The following is an 18,907-nucleotide window of genomic DNA, read 5'->3' as shown; positions in this document are numbered from 1 at the left end:
GTGTGTGACTTGCCCGAGGTTACCTAGTGGTTTCCATGACTGAGTAGAGATTCAAACTCTGTCCTCTCAGAGTCCCTGTCTAACACTCAAACCACTATACCACAATGGTATTCATAAGCTTACTAGGAAACATTTACCAATTTACATCTATGAGCTCAGTTCACACCGCATCCAATTAGGTGTGCTGCACATACCCTTCCAAATAATCTACCTGTCTTAAGCCCTACCATTACAAAAAAAAAATGATGATGATGATATGAACAACACAGAAGCATAAGTTAACCTATTTGAAGAGAATCAAATAATATCCTTCCACAAGAAATAAAATTTGTGTTGAAGTCACTCTGGATGAAGTATCAGAATGAGAAACAATCTCAGGATCTCATCAGTATGGCAACAACCCTTTTCCTATTTTGTATCTCAGACTTAACCTACTGTCTTGCATGGGGCTACAATATTGTAAATATTGTAATATCACCCACTCTACCTTTTATGGGAGAAATTGACTTTATTTGTATTTTGTGCAGAACCCTGTCCCTTTATGTTTGTGACTCACATTTTTAAAAATGTCATTATGCCTTCAGTGTAACAGAGTGGTGTTAGAGGGGTGAAAAAAGTCCTTACAGTTACTATATTTCTGATTGAGCATTAAGACACAGAAGTATATCGTAACTCTGTTAATAAAGTAGATGGAGGAAAGAATAAAGAACCAACGGATTGTCTAACTTTTAAATACGTTCAGTTAAGAACTGAGAAATGATTAGGGCTTGAATAAATGATAGATAAATAAATAAATGAGAGGGAACTTTGCTTTGAAAGGAGTTGAGGGTGTGGAGGGAATTCAGGAAGAAGTGTAATTTGTGCGAACCAAGATATTACATTGTACTATTTACAAAGCAAGTCTACAGCTAGTTTAACTTATTATACAAAACATCATTGGTGTTGCTATCTCTGTATGTTTTCATATAAGAATTAATGAGTAGGATCAGTCACTACCACACTGAACCCAATGATCAACAACACATCCACTTGTCTAAGTGTCACCTTAGGACTGAGATCCAAATGTGTGAAGGGTTTTTAAGTTAAAAAGGGCAGGTAACTGATATGAGTCCAAGGGCTGGACCTGTGGAGCCAAACTGATCTGTCACATTGGACATTACTTCTTTCACAGAAAAACTGGTACCAGAGACAGAAATAACATGGAAAGTAGGGATAGGTTCCTGCATCACATCAGGAGTGGAGGAAGAAAAAAAGAGGAGGGAAGAAGGACAGTAGAGAGGGAGGGAAGTTAAGAACCTTTACCAGTACTGCATTGAATTTGCACATTTCCAAGAAATATGTACTTGTCCCTTGCTGTTCACACTGCAGAAAAAGGAAAATACATGCCCACAGAAGACAATGCAGATAAGTACAATATTGGCAGATACAGTCTTATGCTTCAAGAAGGGTGCTGAAAAGTTCTCAACCTGACCCACTTCCCAAATTCTGAGTTCTTTTGTATTGTAAACTGCTAATCTGCAGGATCAAGCTCTAATTTTTATATTTTTTTCCAGATCATTGATAGAATAATTTCAATGAAAATTGTAGAATTTTCAAATGTTGAACATAGGGCCATCATGAAGTTCCTGTTCCTGCAGAAGAAAACTCCAAAGGAAATCCATTCAAACATTGAGTGGCAAGTGCCTATCATAGTCAACTGTGAAGAAGTGATATACCAACTTCCAGCATGTAGATCTTGAGACCAAAGATGCAGCAAGGTCTGGGAGGCCTTGAACAGTGTCAACTCCTGAAATTATTGGACATGTTCATGATCAGATTTTGGCAGATTAGCAACTCTCAGCTAAAACACTAGAGATACCCTGAGAATCCACTGGGTTATAATCCACAAGCAGCTATGCAGAAGCCGTCAGCCAAATGGGTGCCGAAATGTTTGAATGCTAACAAGTAAAAAAAAAAATCAAATAGAATCCTCCAAGCTGACTGTGCAACATTTTGAGGGATTGGGGGAATAAATTTGCAGTGTCACTGTTGATGAAACGTCCAGAGAAGAAACAACAGTTCTTGCAGTGGCAGCACTCAAGTTTTCCACAGCTTAAGAAATTCACGAGTCAAAGGACAGCAGGAAAGGTCATGGCCAGAGTTTTTGGGGATAAAGAAGGTATTTTGATGACTATTTTCAGAAGGGCCAAACAGTTAAAGCACAATACTGCTAAGCCAATTAAAGGAAGCATTAAAGGAAAAACAGCTAGGGAAGCTGCAGAAAAGTGTTCTCTTTTTGCAGGATAATGCACCTGCTCACAGAACTGGCAAGATGATGGCTGTCTGGAAGAATTTGGGATTTCAGTGCATAGACCATTCACTCTACTCACCAGGTCTTGCTCCATCTGATTATTTCCTGTTTCCAAACCGTAAAAAGAGTTTGAAAGGAAGGAAATTTTCAAATAATTCAGAGGTGATAGCAATAGCAGAGCAGTATTTCAGTGACCAGATATCAGAATTTTGGGGAAGGGTTAAAGAAATTTGAGTAATGACGTGTGAAGTGCATCAAACTTCAGGGTGGATATGTGGAATATCATTTAAAATTCGTGGCTCTATGTCAGAGGTAGGCAACCTTTTTGAGCCGTGGGCCGGGTTGGTGTCCCCCAGACAAGGGGGGGAATAAATAATTAAATAATATGGGACAACATTTTCAAATGTAGGACACATTTTTTAAAAATGGAGGACATGCCAAAAATTTGATGATTTTTAAAAAATGTTAATATAAATGCATGTTTCTTAGGCATGATCAAAATGGAGGACATTTGGGCATTATTCCTAGACAGATGGCAGAAATGTACTTCCCTTTCTGGCCAACCCCCCCTCCCCACATTCCAAACAGCACATTTGGTCATTGAACATGGCTTTACTTAAGATGGCCTCTTGCATATTTCAGAGGCTTATTGCATAACCAAACTCTTTGGGTTTCACACTGAACATGGGTTCACATGGCTATGCATATTAAACATGTCAAGGTAGTCTCATAAGTGATTTGCCTCGGGTTCAACTGTACTTCTCAGAAGTGTGTATCTATGTCATTCCCTTCTTGGTAGGGCTGAGAACTTTTCAGCACCCCCTAGTATATAATTAAATGGCAGAAATATCTAAACAAGTAATTTCTGCTGTGTAGTTTATCCTTCATTTTTAATCACTTGTAAAAGTTTTAATAAATTAAAACCAGTTGTATAACCCACTATGAAGGATTAATTTACAATATTGTACCCTTTAACTGTTTCCAAAAATACAGTGTGTTAATGTGCTGAAGTAGAACTAGTGTGGTGTAGTGATTTGAGCATTGGCCTATGGCTGTGGAGACCAGAGTTTGAATCTCCACTCAGTTATGGAAACTGGGTGACCCTGGGAAAGTCATACTCTCTCAGGATCAGAGGAAAGCAAAGTAAAACATCCTCGGAACAAATCTTGCAAAAATAAAACCCTGTGATAGCTTCACATTAGGTTCACAATAAGTCAGGAAATATTTGAAGGTACACACCACCAACAACACAAATCTGTTGGGACAAATAAACAAAAAGACTTCTGGCACTTAAAGAACAACACATTCATTGTGAAATAATTTCATGGAGTAGTCTAAATGCCAATAAGATTCACACTGCATTCATCTGATGATGTGGACTTTACTCAACAAAAGCTTAAACCATCATAAATATAAAACTCTTTAAAGTGCAACATGACTTTTTATTGATCTTCCGCTTGAATGAGATATCAGATTAATAAAAAGCTGAATAAGCAGAAGATAGTTCAGAAACTATAATTGGTACAGAATGTCACTGCCCAACTGGTCTAAGTGTAAACTGGCATATTCATATTACACTGGGCCCTCCACATCTGCTGGGGTTAGGGGCACAGAATCCCATGGGTGAAAGTGGAAAAACTGCAATTAAAAAAACACCTTTTTTTGTAAGATGAGAGAACATCTCTCTAGAATCTCTAGGTCCTTCAGTGTGACTTCTGGCAGAATCATGCTGGAAGACCTAGAGCCGTGATGGCGAACATATGGCACGCATGCTACAGGTGGCACACAACACCATTTCGCCAGGCATGGGCCAGGGAGGAGAACATGCACTCACATGCCTGTTCCTCCTCCTCCCTACTTTTCCCGGCCTCCAGCTGTCTCAGAGAGACAGCTGGAAGCCATAAAATGGCGCTGGGAAGAAGGAGCTAGAGGCACACGCCGGTGGCTCCTCCTCTTCTGGCCTTCAGATGCCTCTCTGAGACAGCTGAAGGCTGGGAAAAGGGCGGGGGGAGAAGGAGCCACCGGCATGCTCCAGTAGCTCCTCCCCAGAGACCTTTGCTGGCCTCCAGCTGTCTCCAGAGGGACAGCTGGGGGCAGGGAAAGGTCCATGGGGAGGAGGACGGGGCACGTACCCAGTCCCCTTCCTCCCCACTAATTTTTCCTGCCCCCCAACTGGCTCCAGAGAGCCAGGTGGGGGGCAGGAAAGGTCCGTGGGGAAGAGGGGCGGGTGCGTGCCCAGTCCCCATCCTCCTCACTTATCTTTCCTGCACCCCAACAATATCAAATAGAGCAATGTGCAAAAGAAATGTAAACATACAAAGAAATTTAAGGACAAAAATCAGTATCTCCAAATCTGTTATCTATCTTAAATAAGAACAATATCAGGAATACAATGAGATTTGAGATCCTCAGCAGAAGCTCTGTTCCATGTCCCACTACCCCAACAAGCTAAGCATGACAGCATGAGTAAACAAGACAGGGCTTTCTCTACAACAGCACTTCAGCTGTGTTACTCCCTTCCAAGGGAAGTTAGACTAGCTTCATCACTCATCATTTTCTAGTGGCCAGCTAAGACTGCATCATTTTATATGGACCTTGACCCATTAAATCAGGGGTGACTTCTTCTCACTGCCTTATCCCTGCACAGGTTTTTAAAATTTTCTAATAATTTTTTTAGTCTGTTTTTAATGTCCTTACTGTTTATACTTAATAGTTTTATCTGTTCTTCATCATCTTAGGGCCCGGACAATAGATACTTTTAAGTAAATAAATTATACACAGAGAGAGACAGTGAGAGAGACAGACACAGATATACACGTAGATATGAGAAGCAACCGTATTGATTATAATGAAGCAATATAGAATTTGGCATTAAAAAAACAGTAAACTACCCCTAAACAAATCTTTTGTTTACTGATACACAAGGCAATAGCACAGAATAAAAAATAATGGCTAACAATCCAAAAGAACTTGCACAAGTGTCACTGCAGCAAAAAGCTCTAGCTACAAGACAAAAACAATTATAATCCACATGCAGCTCAAGGGTTGGACCAACAACTAAAAAGACACTCACAGATTGGAAACTTATTTTTTGGTTCACATCTGTTGTGTTTCCTTTGGTTCCATTAGTCTATGCAACCAGAGGTAGCAAATCATCAAGTGGACAAAAACTTGTTCTTCAATATACTTCAATTTTTATTACATCTATACTCTTTTCTTGAAGTGTACCACTTTAAAAAATTCAGTGAAAATCACTGAACCAGCTTGATTTTGCTTTTAGTCTGAAGAAACCTAAAATGCTTGGCAGAAATTATTTTCAGATACTGCTGTAGCCTTACTGATTTCCAGTTTTGTTGTTGTATGTCTTCAAGTCATTCCAGACTTACAGCAAACCTAAGGAGAACCTATCAGGGGATCTTCTTGGCAAATTTCTTAGAGGGAGTTTGCCATTGTTTTCTGAGATTGAGAGAGTGTGACTTGCCCAAGGCCACCCAGTTTACTTTACTGAAAACCAACAAGCTTACATCGTATGTTGAACGAGTGGCAGCTAGACTCCTCTGCTACATTAATACTCTCTAAAAACAGTGCAATTTTAAGGACAAATTTACAGCAATCAAATCACCTGTGCAGCGACCGTAACACTTGTTATGCTTGTTTTATTCCACTTATCAGCCAGAAGTATAATTTCATACAGATGTTTGTTGACCCAAATAGCATTAGGCTTTTCAATGACAGCAAATGTCTAAGAATCAAAGTCTGACATGACTGAACTACAGTACTGTAAAGCTGTATATAAGGTTCAAATCTTTTTCATTGCCTTGGTAAACACTGGAACATAATGGCTGAGATCCAAAGAGCTACTTCAGATAAGCTGAAGTAGATATTTTACATTTTATTTTCTGTAACCACCTCCGCACCTTATTAGGTACTTGAGAATGATGACCTGCCAACTCCAGCCACTGGTGGATGAAACTTATTTTCTGAAGTCACTTTAATCAGCCTTCAGGCAGGCTTAGGAACTGCTTAGGTAACATGTGGGATGAAATTTGGCAAGACAGAATTACAGGGAATGTGACTATGTTGATCCTTTCAGACTTCTTGGTGGCTTTGCTATAACTGATCATGGCAGTCTTTGAGACTGGATGTAGAAATCACCATTTGCCAAGAGTTCTACTCCTGCCTGAACAGCTGATTCCTGACTCTTTAACTGTGCTTCTGGGTTTTGCAGGGTTCTATTATTTCCCCCCACATTCTTTAAAACCTACATGGCATTGCTGGGAGAGACCAACCAGACATTTAAGTGGAGGTGTCACTTGTATGCTTTCTTCTTTTCATTCAGATACATGTGAAGCTGTGAATATCCTGAATAAGTGATTGAGTGCAGCAATGGACTGGATTGGCATGTATAAACTTAGAATCAATTTAAAGAACACAGGGGGTACTGTTGGAACATGGTTCAGTCATATGAGTGGGCAGTATTCAGCCTATTTTGGAAAGGACTGCACATTTCCATTCATGAAATCACTGATAAAATTATTCATCAAAAATCAGAATCAATGTCTAGCTGGCTACGACGTGTTTGAATACTATTCACAAAGTTGGCCTTGTACTGAAGAAAGGTATGTGCAGATGAAACTATTAACAGATGAAATATGGGGACATCCTTTAGTAGAAGAATGCCTGGAGTGAGTCAATCAACATGGAAACTGTAGTAACAAGATCAGAAGAAGACTAAGACACGTAAGGGCAGCTGTGAAGGAACTAGATAAGATCCCCAAGTATGATGCCGTATCATTGAATACCAAAGTCAGAACTGTCTTTGTCATATATTTCCAATTTCCATGTATAGATGTGGCAGCTGGATAATGAAGAAAGCTGACAGGGGAGAATCACCTCATCTGAGATGTGGTTCGAGAAAACAATACTGCAGACACCACATACTTCCAAAAACCTAATAAATGGATCCAGCAACATATCACACCTGAACTCTCACCAGAAGTCAAAATGACTACATTGAGACTATTGTATTTTGAATCATTATGATCACATGAATCATTAGAAAAGATGATAATGTATTGTATCTGTACCAGCTGGTATGATAAGATGTAGCAATTAGCTTCTATTTAAAAATTAACTCCACGGTGCCATATATTATTGAATATATGGATGAGGGGGGGATAATGATGGACTTCCAAACACACTGAATATTTTTACTTATCTGTGTGAGGAAACATCTTTAAATGATGTATTATGATGGTGTATGTCGTTACAAACTGTTACTTTGTGTGCTATTGTCAAGGAGTTATTCATAGCATAGTTTTTTTTGTGTTTTAAAATTAATTTAAAAAAAAATTTTTTTAATGCATGGTATATTTGAAGTCAGTGGGAAAAGAGGAAGACCTCATTACAAGTAGACAAACTCAATCAAGGAAGCCATGACCCTGAGTTTGCAAGACTTAAGCAGTGTTGTTGATGTTTTGGACTTTTGGAAGTTTCTCATTCACATTATCATCATAAACTGAAACCAAGTTGATGTCACAAAGTAACAACTACAGTACCACCTAATTAATTCGTGTTGACTAGGTATGATTAACACATTAAATCTTAAAAGTAAGACTGAATGAGTTGGCAAGTAGACATACTGTATGGTAGCAAGAATGTTATAAGAGGACTGCTACTTTAAACTGCTTTAGTTCTTTTTTTCGAGATTCCGTGGCTGTTTGACTGGAAGAGGTTGCAGTCAGTCTTCCTTTAGTTAAAGAGACTGCTAGCTAAGTGTGCAGGATGGATGGCTGATGCTCTTTTAATGGGACATATAGGTTCCATTCTCCAGGAATGAAGCATATTTGGAATAAGAGCAAATGTTTATTCAGAGAGGCTTTTTAAAACAGGAAACCAAACAGCATTGTAATGCAATACTATTAGTAGCAGTAAATCATTTAAGCAGCCTGTAAATATCACTGATAAAATCACAACAAGAACTTGCTGATGACACTGAATATCGACATTAGGGATAGACCCTTCAGATGTGGTTGACTGTAACTCCTATCAGCACTGGCTATGCTGGCTAGAGCCAAGGGAATCTAAAAACACATCAACAACACCTAACAACCCAATGGATGACCAATGAAAAAAGAAGACAGCCACTGATTTTCCCAGACATCTCACAGTACCCAATATTGTTATCATTACACTCTAAATCAGCTCTTTGAGATGGGAACTGGACACACCCCTATGCACTGGTTCTATTCTTAACTTGAGAAATAGATTCAGAAAGTTTGTTGGTGTGTGCCTTCAAGTCATTTTTTACTATCATGGGGTTTTCTTAACAAGATTTATTCAGAGGAGGTTTGCAATTGTCTTCCCCTGAGGCTGAGAGCATGTGACTTGCCCAAGACCACCAAGTGGATATCATGGCTTAGCCGGGAACTGAACCCTGGTTTCCAGAATCATAGTCCTTTAAAACCAGTATACCATGCTGACTCTCAGAAAGCAGTACTGAGGAAAGTAGTACTGAAGAATTATTGTTGTGCTCAGTAAGAGTTGTGTGTGCCCAATTTTTTCCTAATCTTATTTAACATCTACAAACACCAATAAATTATGTCATCCAGAAATCTGGACAGAAAAGTCATACATATAACATTTGACTCTGTTTTCTTTTTCATCAAATTTGGGTGAAACTGACAAACTACTGAAACCAGTACTATATAGGGTAAGAGTGAGTAAAGTTTACAAGCTCAATTGAGATAAAACAGAAATGGGGGGAGGCTGTTGGTCTGGACTGAGATATGAATTTATAGAATGATACAGGCAGAATCTCAAAGGTCATCTAAACCTATGCCTGAAATATTACTTATAGATGGACACCATGTCTCTCCTAAAAGGCTACAAACATATTGTATATACTCAACTATAAGTCAAGAAATTTATGCCCCAAAATGGACTCCAAAATCATGGGTAGACTTATATACAGGGCAATAAGTTAATACTGCTTATAAAGTTCCTAAAAGAAGTGTCCACCTTCATCTGTAGCCAGGGATCTTTAAACAACTCCCTGTTTGAGTTCCGGCAAGCTCTCCTCTCTCCCTGTTATCCCTCAGCCTTCCCTCACAGCCAGAGTTTATTTATTTATTTATTTATTAGAGGACTTATACCCCACCCTTCAGCCTGAAGAGGCAAGGGAGAGCGAGCGGGCAAGAGAGATCCCCCCTTTGCAAGCCATCAGCCTGGAAATCCTGGGGGTGAAGGGCAGAAAGAGAGAGAGAGAGGTTTGTACCTTGTTTTCCAAGCCATGAGCCTGGAAATCCTGGGGGTAAAGGGCAGAGAGAAAGAATAAGCTCTGTCCCCCCTTTTGCAAGCCATGACACTGGAAATACTAGGGTTGAAGGGCAGAGAGAAAAAGAAAGGTTTGGCCTGTTATAGATGGGCCTAAAAGTGCGCGCTCCGTGCATGCTAGGGTTAAGAAACGACGGCGCTTCCGCACACCCCCAACCCTAGCATGCGTGGAGCGCGCACAAAATGGCGGCGGCTGTTCCACATGGCCGCCGCCATGACTACGTCACAACCGCGCCGCCTCTAAACAGGGCGGCGCGGTTGTGACGTAGTGGGGCCGCGCAAGGGCGCATAGAGCACCCTTTCTGCGGCCCCGGAAGGAGCTCCATTTCAGAGCTCCTTCCAGCTTTGCGTCGCTGGGTACAGCCTTTACATGGCTGTGCCCAGCGACACAGAGGAGAAAGGGGCCAAGCGGCCCCTTTCTCCTCCTCCCCGCCGCCTTCGGGTGTCCTCGGGGCTTGAAGCCCCAAGGACACCCCTTTCCAGGCCGCGGGGAAGCGGCCTTTTGCAGCTTCCTCGCGGCCTGGAAAGCGGCGGATCGGGGCCTTGGAGGCTGCCGTTGTGGCAGCTGAGGCCCCGATACACCGGGGAAAGCAGCGCCTACAGGCCACCCCAAAGGGGCAGTCTGTAACGCGCCTTTGTATCCTGTTTTGCAAGCCATGAGCCTGGAAATCTTGGTGGTAAAAGGAAGGAGGGGGGGGTTCTACCCCGTTTGCAAACCACGAGCCTTGGAAATGTTGGTGGTAAAGGAAAGCGAGAGAGAGAACCCAGGTTTGTTTCCCCATTTCCTATGTCGAGACTGTGACCCTTGGGAAAGGTCCAGAGAGGGAGATGTAGGGAGGAAGTGGTGCTTTGTTTCCCCCCTTTAGATCTTTTGTAATATGCCCCAGTGTTTGACCCTTGATATACATGGATCATATCAAAATCCATGATTTTGGCCCCAAAAACTGCCCCTGACTTATACATGAGGTCGCCTTATACACGAGTATATACGGTATTACCTTCAGAGACAGTTCATGCCTTTAGGGACATTCTTCCTAAAAGTTAAGGTGATCCTGTAACAACTTGATAATTAAAAATGGGGAGGGTCATGCAATCCTGCCATCTCTACCAGAAAGGGGCACATACTGACGTACTGAGGACAATAATTCTGTCTCTCAATGGGGACTCTGTGCTATTTCTGAGAGTGTTCTGGGAAGAAAATGACGGGGAAGGAAACAAGTAAAAGAAATCCTTGCCCCACTCAGGAAAGAGAAACTAAGGCAGTATGATTTTATCAGACCAAGTAAGCCAGCATAGTGGTGTGGTTTGAGTGTTGTACTAGGATTCTAGAGACCAAGGTTCAAATCTCCGCTCATTTTAGGTGAGTTTTCCACATATCTCAACTCTCTCTGACTAATTCTTGCCAAGGAATCTCCACGATAGAGTTGCCTTAGGATTGCCATAAGTCAGAAATGACTTGAAGGCACACAACAACCACAATAACTTAGAACTCCAAATTGCCTAGCAGAAGTCATGGGCACACATGGTAAGTACTTCAGCCCCAGATGCATTCAATTGCACTTACAATACAATTATGTCGGAGCCCCATATTTTGGGCAGTCCCTGCCTATTCAAAACAGGGGCTAATTCTGGAAAGATGCAAGTTATTGTTCCCTCCCCAGCCTCCCCAAAAAATAGACTTTAAAAGTTTATTCCTTGTTTCACCCATGGTCAAGTTGGCAAAATTAAAAATAAATTGGGGGGGGGGAGGGTTCATAAAAACAATACATTGCTTACTTGCCAGCATCTATAGACATAGTATCCCTTATCCGAAAAGCCCCAAAATCCAAAACCTTTTCCATGGATGGCAGAGAAGTGACACTTTTGCTTTCTGATGGTTCAATGTACACAAACTTTGCTTCACACACAAAATTGTTTAAAATGTTGTATAAAATTACCTGCAGGCTAAGTGTATAAGATGTATATGAAACAAATTAATTTTGTTTTTACACTTGGTCCCATCACCAAGATATCTCATTACGTACATGCAAACATTCAAAAATCCCAAATATTTCTGGTCACAAGCATTTTGGATAATGGATACTCAACCTGTGCATCAGAACTGTCTATGCAAGGAATATGCATTCTGAGGCTAAATAAGACTGTGTGTGTGTCTGTGTGTGTGCAATTAAATAAAAATGAGTTGACATAAGCCAAATACTTCCTCCTAAAGCAGGGGGTGGCCAACTGCAAACAGGACAAGGGCCATTTCTCCTTCCTACATCTGCAGCGGCCTCAGCAACACATTTCAGCATGCTCAAAGTGACTTGATGTCATTTCTGGCCATCATTTTAGCCAAATTTTCTTCTCCCCCCCCCCCCCCCTCTCGTTTCTATTGTGGAGGTTGGAGGGGATGAGGGGTTTGGGGAAGTAAACTAGTGTCTTTTCATGAAGTTTGAGAAGATTTGGAGTGGTTTAAGGCTGGTAATGACTCCCAAATCAGTCTGATTTTTTAAAATTCAGGTGATGTGATAGATTTGATGGGGGGGGGGTGCCATGGGCCATAGGCAGCTCACGGTCCACGTTTTGTCAACTCCTAAAATGAAGTATTGAGCAAGAACACATCATACATAAAGAAGAAAGAAGAAAACAATAATGGCTGGAGAAATTTGTGGCTCAAGTTGTGACTCATCAGTTTCACATTCCTAGTGTTCTATTGTGGCCTCTAATTTATGTAGTATTCATTCCCAGAGTGAAAGACAAGGAAACGGGCATAGTGACATTTTTGTAAATAAATGTGAATGTTATGTACAGTATTGATATGGAAGGGACCAAAACATTTCTACACAGGAAAACGTTCTCTGGTATTCCCCAATGAGTACAGTATATGGAATTTCACAACCAAGATGTCAGACTCCTTCCGAGAAATGTAGATATTCTGACAACTGAATGCAAGGAAAGAAGGAAACAAAGGCATTAAGTAAAGCTGTCAGATATTAACTGGTTTAATACCCCAAACAGCTACCTAATCCTCTTGCATATAGGGTAGCAAACGTGAAGGAATGTACTAATGAAAACTGGAAGACATAGTTGATAAAGGTGATTTTTTAAACAATACAACAAAATGTAGTATCAGAAGAAGTAATTCCTATCAATAACTGACTACACAGGTCCCTAGCAAATTTTGATTAAAATTAAACAGCATAATCCACTGCATTCCTCATATGACAAGGAAATTGGTTAATGCAGCAGTTACACAGACTTCAGTTTCACACCACATGCGAATGACATTAGTTACAAGCAACATTAACAATATCCACATAAATGAATACTGTACTTCTTCATGTAAAGTTCCCTGCAAGCAGAAAACTAAATACCAGTTAGAAGAGTTCTAGACTGGCCTTGCCTCTGATAAACTATCTTCTATGTAGATGTTAACAAAAAGTGCTGTAAAGGAACATTAAGTCACAAAGCCCCAAGTAGCTAATCTCAGTCACAATTAGCTGTTTCACTATCAGTTGCTGTGTATATTTTTTTTTTAGTATATTATTTGGCAAAAACTATATTCAAACCTCAGTCTAGAAAATTAGCGTGATCCCCGGTAAACAGAAACTGGTGGGCTCTACTTTAAATTGTGTTTATTTAGGTTATACTATAATAATTGAACTTGTGAACTGCCAAACAGGATCAGTAAGTGCCAAAAATGTTCAAAGATGCTTCTGAAAACTGGACGTTCTCCAGCATGTACAACAACATTTAGAGTAGTCAGGCAAACACAGATTTTTGTTCCAGGCATGCTTTTCAGGAAGAGTGTATTTTCCAACACAAGTATTAATTCCTCTGTTGGAAAAGCTAACACATGGTGAGGCACTGGTATAAATCTTTCATATGCCTCAAGGCATCCTTTGTGAATTGGTTAAGCAAATGCTTAACCAGAAACACGTACTGGTACTGTCATGTAAAGATAGCTAGCTGTACTGTCCCAAATGCTTTGTATGCCCTGTAACAGTCTCTGAGAATATCAGCTTGTCATACATTTTAACAAAATGTTCTGTTTATCTCCCTTCTTCCCGTCTATTATCCTTACTGAGCTGTAGATCTTCACAAACTGTAATTCTCTTGTAGATTCAAAGTTATTCCTATTTGATTCAAGGTCCCCGTACAAAGAGATTGTTGTTGCACCACAACAATCACATTACAAGTGTGGGAAAATAAGATATCCACATTTCCAAAATATCCACTGCATTGTTCCCTTGAATGAAATATATGACATTATTTCAAATCTCCCACAAGAAAAAGCACTTGAGAGAGCATAGATCTAGGGCCAGCATTTTTTCCCCTGCTGTACTGGTTTTCTACCTACAGGGCAATGTTTTAACATAGGGAGTGTATGGGGATAGAATATATTTCTCCAGGTTGGAACTAAAATGTTCTAATATGCTTCAATGTGTACTTAAAACAATTTAAGGCTCAACATCTTTCCACCTGGAAGACTTATTACAAGGTAAATGGACACTTCTCAAGATTGACTTAAGTTAAACTATTATTTAAATGGCTTTGCTGAAGGACTCTCATCTCCATGAACTGCTGTTTAATGTACCCATACAATACAATCTGAAACAGTATAATTAATATTCATTATATCATTCATCTAGCTCTTAGAAGTGAGGCTGGAGGATACACATAACACTCTGCAGCAGCGCCACAACTGTTGGATCTCTCTACCCAAGGATGTTAGGCTGGCCCCATCTCTTTTAAGCTTCTGGTGGGCAGCCAAAACAGTGTTGGCATTCAGTGTCTGAAATTGTTGCTTTAATTGTTTCAAAATGATTCTAGGATTGTTTTTAGATCACTTTTAGGAATTTTTAAAAAGCATTTTAATCTGTTTTTAAAAGGGTTTTATCTTTGCAATATATTGTTTTAATTGGTTTAATTTGTTCATTGCCTCAGGAGCCTTGTGGATTGGAAGATGATACAGAAATACTTAAAACGAAATAAATAAATAAATAAATAAATATAATAGTTCAGTTGCCCCTCCATTTGTGCAGACTTCATATCTGCCACACTCGCTTACTCAGAAGGAGCAAACGGAGGGAGTTAAAATGGGACATGCGCCTGAGGCACAAGCTCGCAGCCGCTCCCAGGCACGCGTACCCTTTCAAGCCTATGGGGCCTGAATACGTGCAAGTCCGGAAGGGATTCCCTGCGAGAACGGAGGACTGATTGTACTAATTGTTTTAAGAAAAAATTAAAAATAATTTAAAAGGTTATAATCTAGTTTAATTTTTAAAATAACTTAATTTTTTAATTAAATCACTGGTTTTTTTTAACCCAGATTTTTTTCAAAGGACAACAAAGACTTTAATTAGCCCTCCCTAGCCACTGAGTCTGCACCTGCAAAGTCAACCACCCAGGGCTTGAAAATATATTTTTTCCAAAAAGGGAATCTTGACGTTGCCATTTAATATAATGAGCATGCATGGATTTTGCTATCCATGGGGGGGGGGGGGGGTCCTGGAACCAAAGCCCAGCAGACCTCAAGGGACCACAGTACTGCCCGCTGGTCAAAAAGAAGCCAGACATTTTTTAAAAAGTGTTTAGTTTCCTTATCTTCTTTATTTACTGAGGTGTGAATCTTTTTTTTCTTCTCCTTAGTCCATGTCCTCCTTGCAGGTGTCAACAGCAACTAAAACATTCTGTTGTTGTCATTGTCTTAAAGTCATTTCTGACTTATGTGGCTCTAAGGCAAATCTATCACATGATTTTCTTAGCAGAATTTGTTCAGGGGGGTTGTCCTTGCCCTCCTCTGAAGCTGAGAGAGTGTAACTTACCCAGTGGCTATCCATGCCATGTTTCAAACCCTGGTTTTCCAGTGTCCCAGTCCAACATTCAAACCACTACACTACACTGGATACATGTCAATTAATCATAAACATCATGAGTGAACCACACCCAAAGCCCTTGGTTCTAGATTTTGTACTGCAGCCAAGAGTGTGACAATAACTATCTAAGTAACAATGATTATCATAATCCACATCAACCTGCCTTCTCATACCTCGGGGTCACAATGCTAAGCTAGGCCTGGAAGCCTTCAAATGTCACACAGTCCAAGCTGGGCCAGCTGGAGTCTCACTCTCTGCCTAATCTAACCTCACAGGCTAGAATTCAAAGACAACTGTGGTAGTCTGGAAAATTAGTATGCAAAAGTAGTGTAGTGGTCTGAGCACTGGAGTGTGACTCTGCAGAACAGAGTTTGAATCCCTGCTCAGCCATGGAATCCCAATGGATGACTTTGGATAAGTCACACTCTCTCAGCCTCAGAGGAAGGCAAGGGCAACCCCCTCTGAAGAAACTTCTCAAGAAAACCCTAGAATACATTCACCTTAGGCAGGCATCAATCCCCTGCAATTCATGTAGGTAGAATACCAAAATGACTGAGAACCAGTAGTGGTTTGAGTGTTGTATGACTTTGGAGGACCAGGGTTCAATTCCCAACTTAGTTATGAAACCCACTGAGTGATCTTGCACAAGTCACACTCTCTCAGCCACTTCAGGGGAAGGCAATGACATACCTCCTCTGGACAAACCTTGCCAAGAAAACCCCATGATGGGTTCTCTGTGTGTGTGTGTTGTGTGCTTTCAAGTCCTTTCTGACTTATGGTGACCCTAAGGCGAACCTATCATGGGGTTTTCTTGGCAAGATTTGTCCAGAAGAGGTTTGCCATTGCCTTCCCTGAGGAGACTGAGAGACTGTGACTTGCCCAAGGTCACCTAATGGGTTTTATAACTGAGCTGGGAATCAAACCCTGGTCCTCCAAAGTCATATTCCAACACTCAAACCACTACTGGCTCTCTGTCATTTCAATATTCCACCCATCTAAATTGCAAGGGATTCATGTTTCCCTTCCATGCCCTGTATCACTACAACAACCCTCTGAGGTATCACCTGTGAGAAACTGAAAGAGAGAAGCAGACAGCATGAGCTTTCATAGACTCCATGCATCTGAGGAAGGAGGCTCATGTCTATGAAATCTCATGCTACCACCAGTTGTGGTCCAACACTCAAACCCACTACGGTTTGCCTTAAGGTTGCCATATGTCAAAAGCGACTTGGAGGCACACCAGCACAAGAGTGAGAGGGCGGAGGAGGGCTTCCTTTTGGAATTCCTTCTTCTGGAGAGGTGAGGAAAGAGAGGCTCTCCTCTCAGGGCCAGAGAGACAGGAAGCAGCTCTCCTCCAGGGTGACTAAGAAGCAGGAATTTACACTGATGTGAGTGAGCTTAGCTTTCATTTTGTCATGTCCTCCATTTGTCTCGTCTTTTCTGCAATGCCTTGCTTGCCCTCTTTTGCACTGAGGACACCTGGTCTTTCTCCCACAAACACACACACACAGAGAGCAGGGCAATCCCAAGTCCTCCCTTTCCAGGGCCTGTCCTACATTTCACCCCTGTATCCAGGAGGAGGAATCCCAAAGTGTCCTCTATTCCAAGCACAACTAAGCAGCGTGGATTGACATTTTATGCGAGTGTTTTCAGCTTCCATCTGCTCCTGCCTCTATTATCATGGAAAGCCCTTTATTGGGGGGGGGGGGGGGGGGGGGGGGCGGGGGGGGCCCTGTGGTCACTGTCTCAGCCTCAAGAGGACGGCAGCGCCCGGGGTGACCAGAGGCCCTCCTTGTCCAGGACCCATCCTCCATTCCACCCTCGTGCCTGGCAGCAGGGATTCCAAAATCGCCCTCTCTTCTGACACTCCGGTCGCTCTGTCTCAGCCTCAGGAGGGCGGCAACGCCCAGGGTGGCCGGGGCCCCCATTGGACCCAGGAAGAAGGGGTGGGCACTTTCATCGGAGTGCCTTTGCAGCCTTTCTTTGGCTACCCCCCCCCAATATCTTTTTTTCCTGGGAGGTCCTCCATTTTGTGATGCCCGGTCCTCCTCCAAGAGGCCGGAGGCAGGGAAGAAGGAAAAAGGAAGGAAAGAAGGCAGGCAGGGAAGAGGGAAGGAGGAAGAGCGAAGGCGGAAGAGCCGCCCTGTTCTCCCCCTCAGAGGGCTCGCTCTCTCTCTCTCAGGGCGGAAGGAAGGAAGGAAGGAAGTTTGTCCCTTCTCCTGCTCCGTACCTCTCGAAGAAGTGCCTGAGGACGAAGATGCCTCCGGCCAAAGGGAAGGCGGCCAGAACGTGGCCCGCGCGGTATCCGGCCCCGCCGCCGCCCCGTTCCACGTCGGCCCAGGTCACGTTGGCCGGGAACCAGAAGCCTTCGCTCCAGAGCCCGCTCCACAGCCAGGCGGCCGCCGCCGCCACCACCGCCATCTTCCTCCTCCTCTCCTCCTTCGTCGTCGCCGCCCTGCCGGGCCCAGGCTCCCTCCAGCCGCCACCGCCGCGAGGAAAGGGGGCGGGGCCTGCGCGGGCGCCACGCCCATCTGTCTTGATAGAGAGACGCCCGCCAAGAAGACGACCCCTCCTCCTCCCCTTCCCCGCCTCCTCCCCCTCCCAAGGTCCAAGACCGTTAGGAAGACGGACCCTGGCGCATGCGCACTGAGGCCCCGGCGTGGCTGGGAGCGGGAAGGCGCGAGGGGCAGGAGGAGGGTTGCTCTGCTCTTCTCTCTGTAAAACGCTCCTCACCCCCAAACGCTACAGATTGCCACACTCAAAGACATAGCTGTGTTAGTCTGCAGAATCAGTAGGCAGAGAGATCTAGTGGCACAGGAGCTTTCCTAGACTAAAGTCTGCTTCCTCAGATGCATTTCCGTAGAATAATAATAATAATAATAATAATAAATGTTATTTCTTTCGAGGCTTGAGGCACATTAAAATACAAAACACGACTAAATGGAAAATGTATAAAACCAACAGCTACAATGCAATACAGTTGTCCCTCAGCGTTTGTGTATTTGATTATTTGCGGTTTTAATATATACTTTTTATGAATCTCTTAGGTCCTCCAGCGCAGCTCTGCCAGAGGCTGACCATAGAGTTGTGCTGGGGAACCTAGACGTTCCTAGAGAAAACACTTCTCTAGGCATTTCTAATTCCTCCAGCATGATTCTATGGTCAACCTCTGGCAGATATTGACCATAGAGTTGCACTGGAGGTTCCTAGAGAGGTGTTCTCTTAGATAAAAACCGTTTGTGTTTCTTCCGCGTTCACGGGGGTCCTTCACCCCTAACCCTGGAGAATGTGCACAGCCATTGCACCATAAAAGCATTACAGTGCACTCACAGGAGTACATTCCTTAAGTCATATACAAATTAAAAAGTCGTGTTTTAAAACTGACTGGGTAGGCCAGCTGGAAGAGCTGTGTCTTTAATGT

At 42.3% G+C, this 18,907-nt stretch overlaps 1 protein-coding gene across 1 annotated transcript in view; it reads right to left on the bottom strand.

Annotated features, from left to right (window-relative positions):
• Positions 1 to 18,016, bottom strand: part of CERS5 (ceramide synthase 5) — a 52,701-nt gene extending 34,685 nt beyond the window's left edge. Inside the window, 1 exon segment of the mRNA XM_042451513.1 lies at positions 17,717 to 18,016. Coding sequence (XP_042307447.1) covers positions 17,717 to 17,907 — 191 coding nt within the window. The 5' untranslated portion in view covers positions 17,908 to 18,016.
• Positions 18,017 to 18,907: the final 891 nt, after the last annotated feature.

This window comes from Sceloporus undulatus, chromosome 2, assembly GCF_019175285.1.
Source record: "Sceloporus undulatus isolate JIND9_A2432 ecotype Alabama chromosome 2, SceUnd_v1.1, whole genome shotgun sequence".
Classification (NCBI taxonomy): domain Eukaryota; kingdom Metazoa; phylum Chordata; class Lepidosauria; order Squamata; family Phrynosomatidae; genus Sceloporus; species Sceloporus undulatus.
The sequence above is the reverse complement of the archived record's forward strand: the minus strand, read 5'-3'. Positions and strand labels throughout refer to the sequence as shown.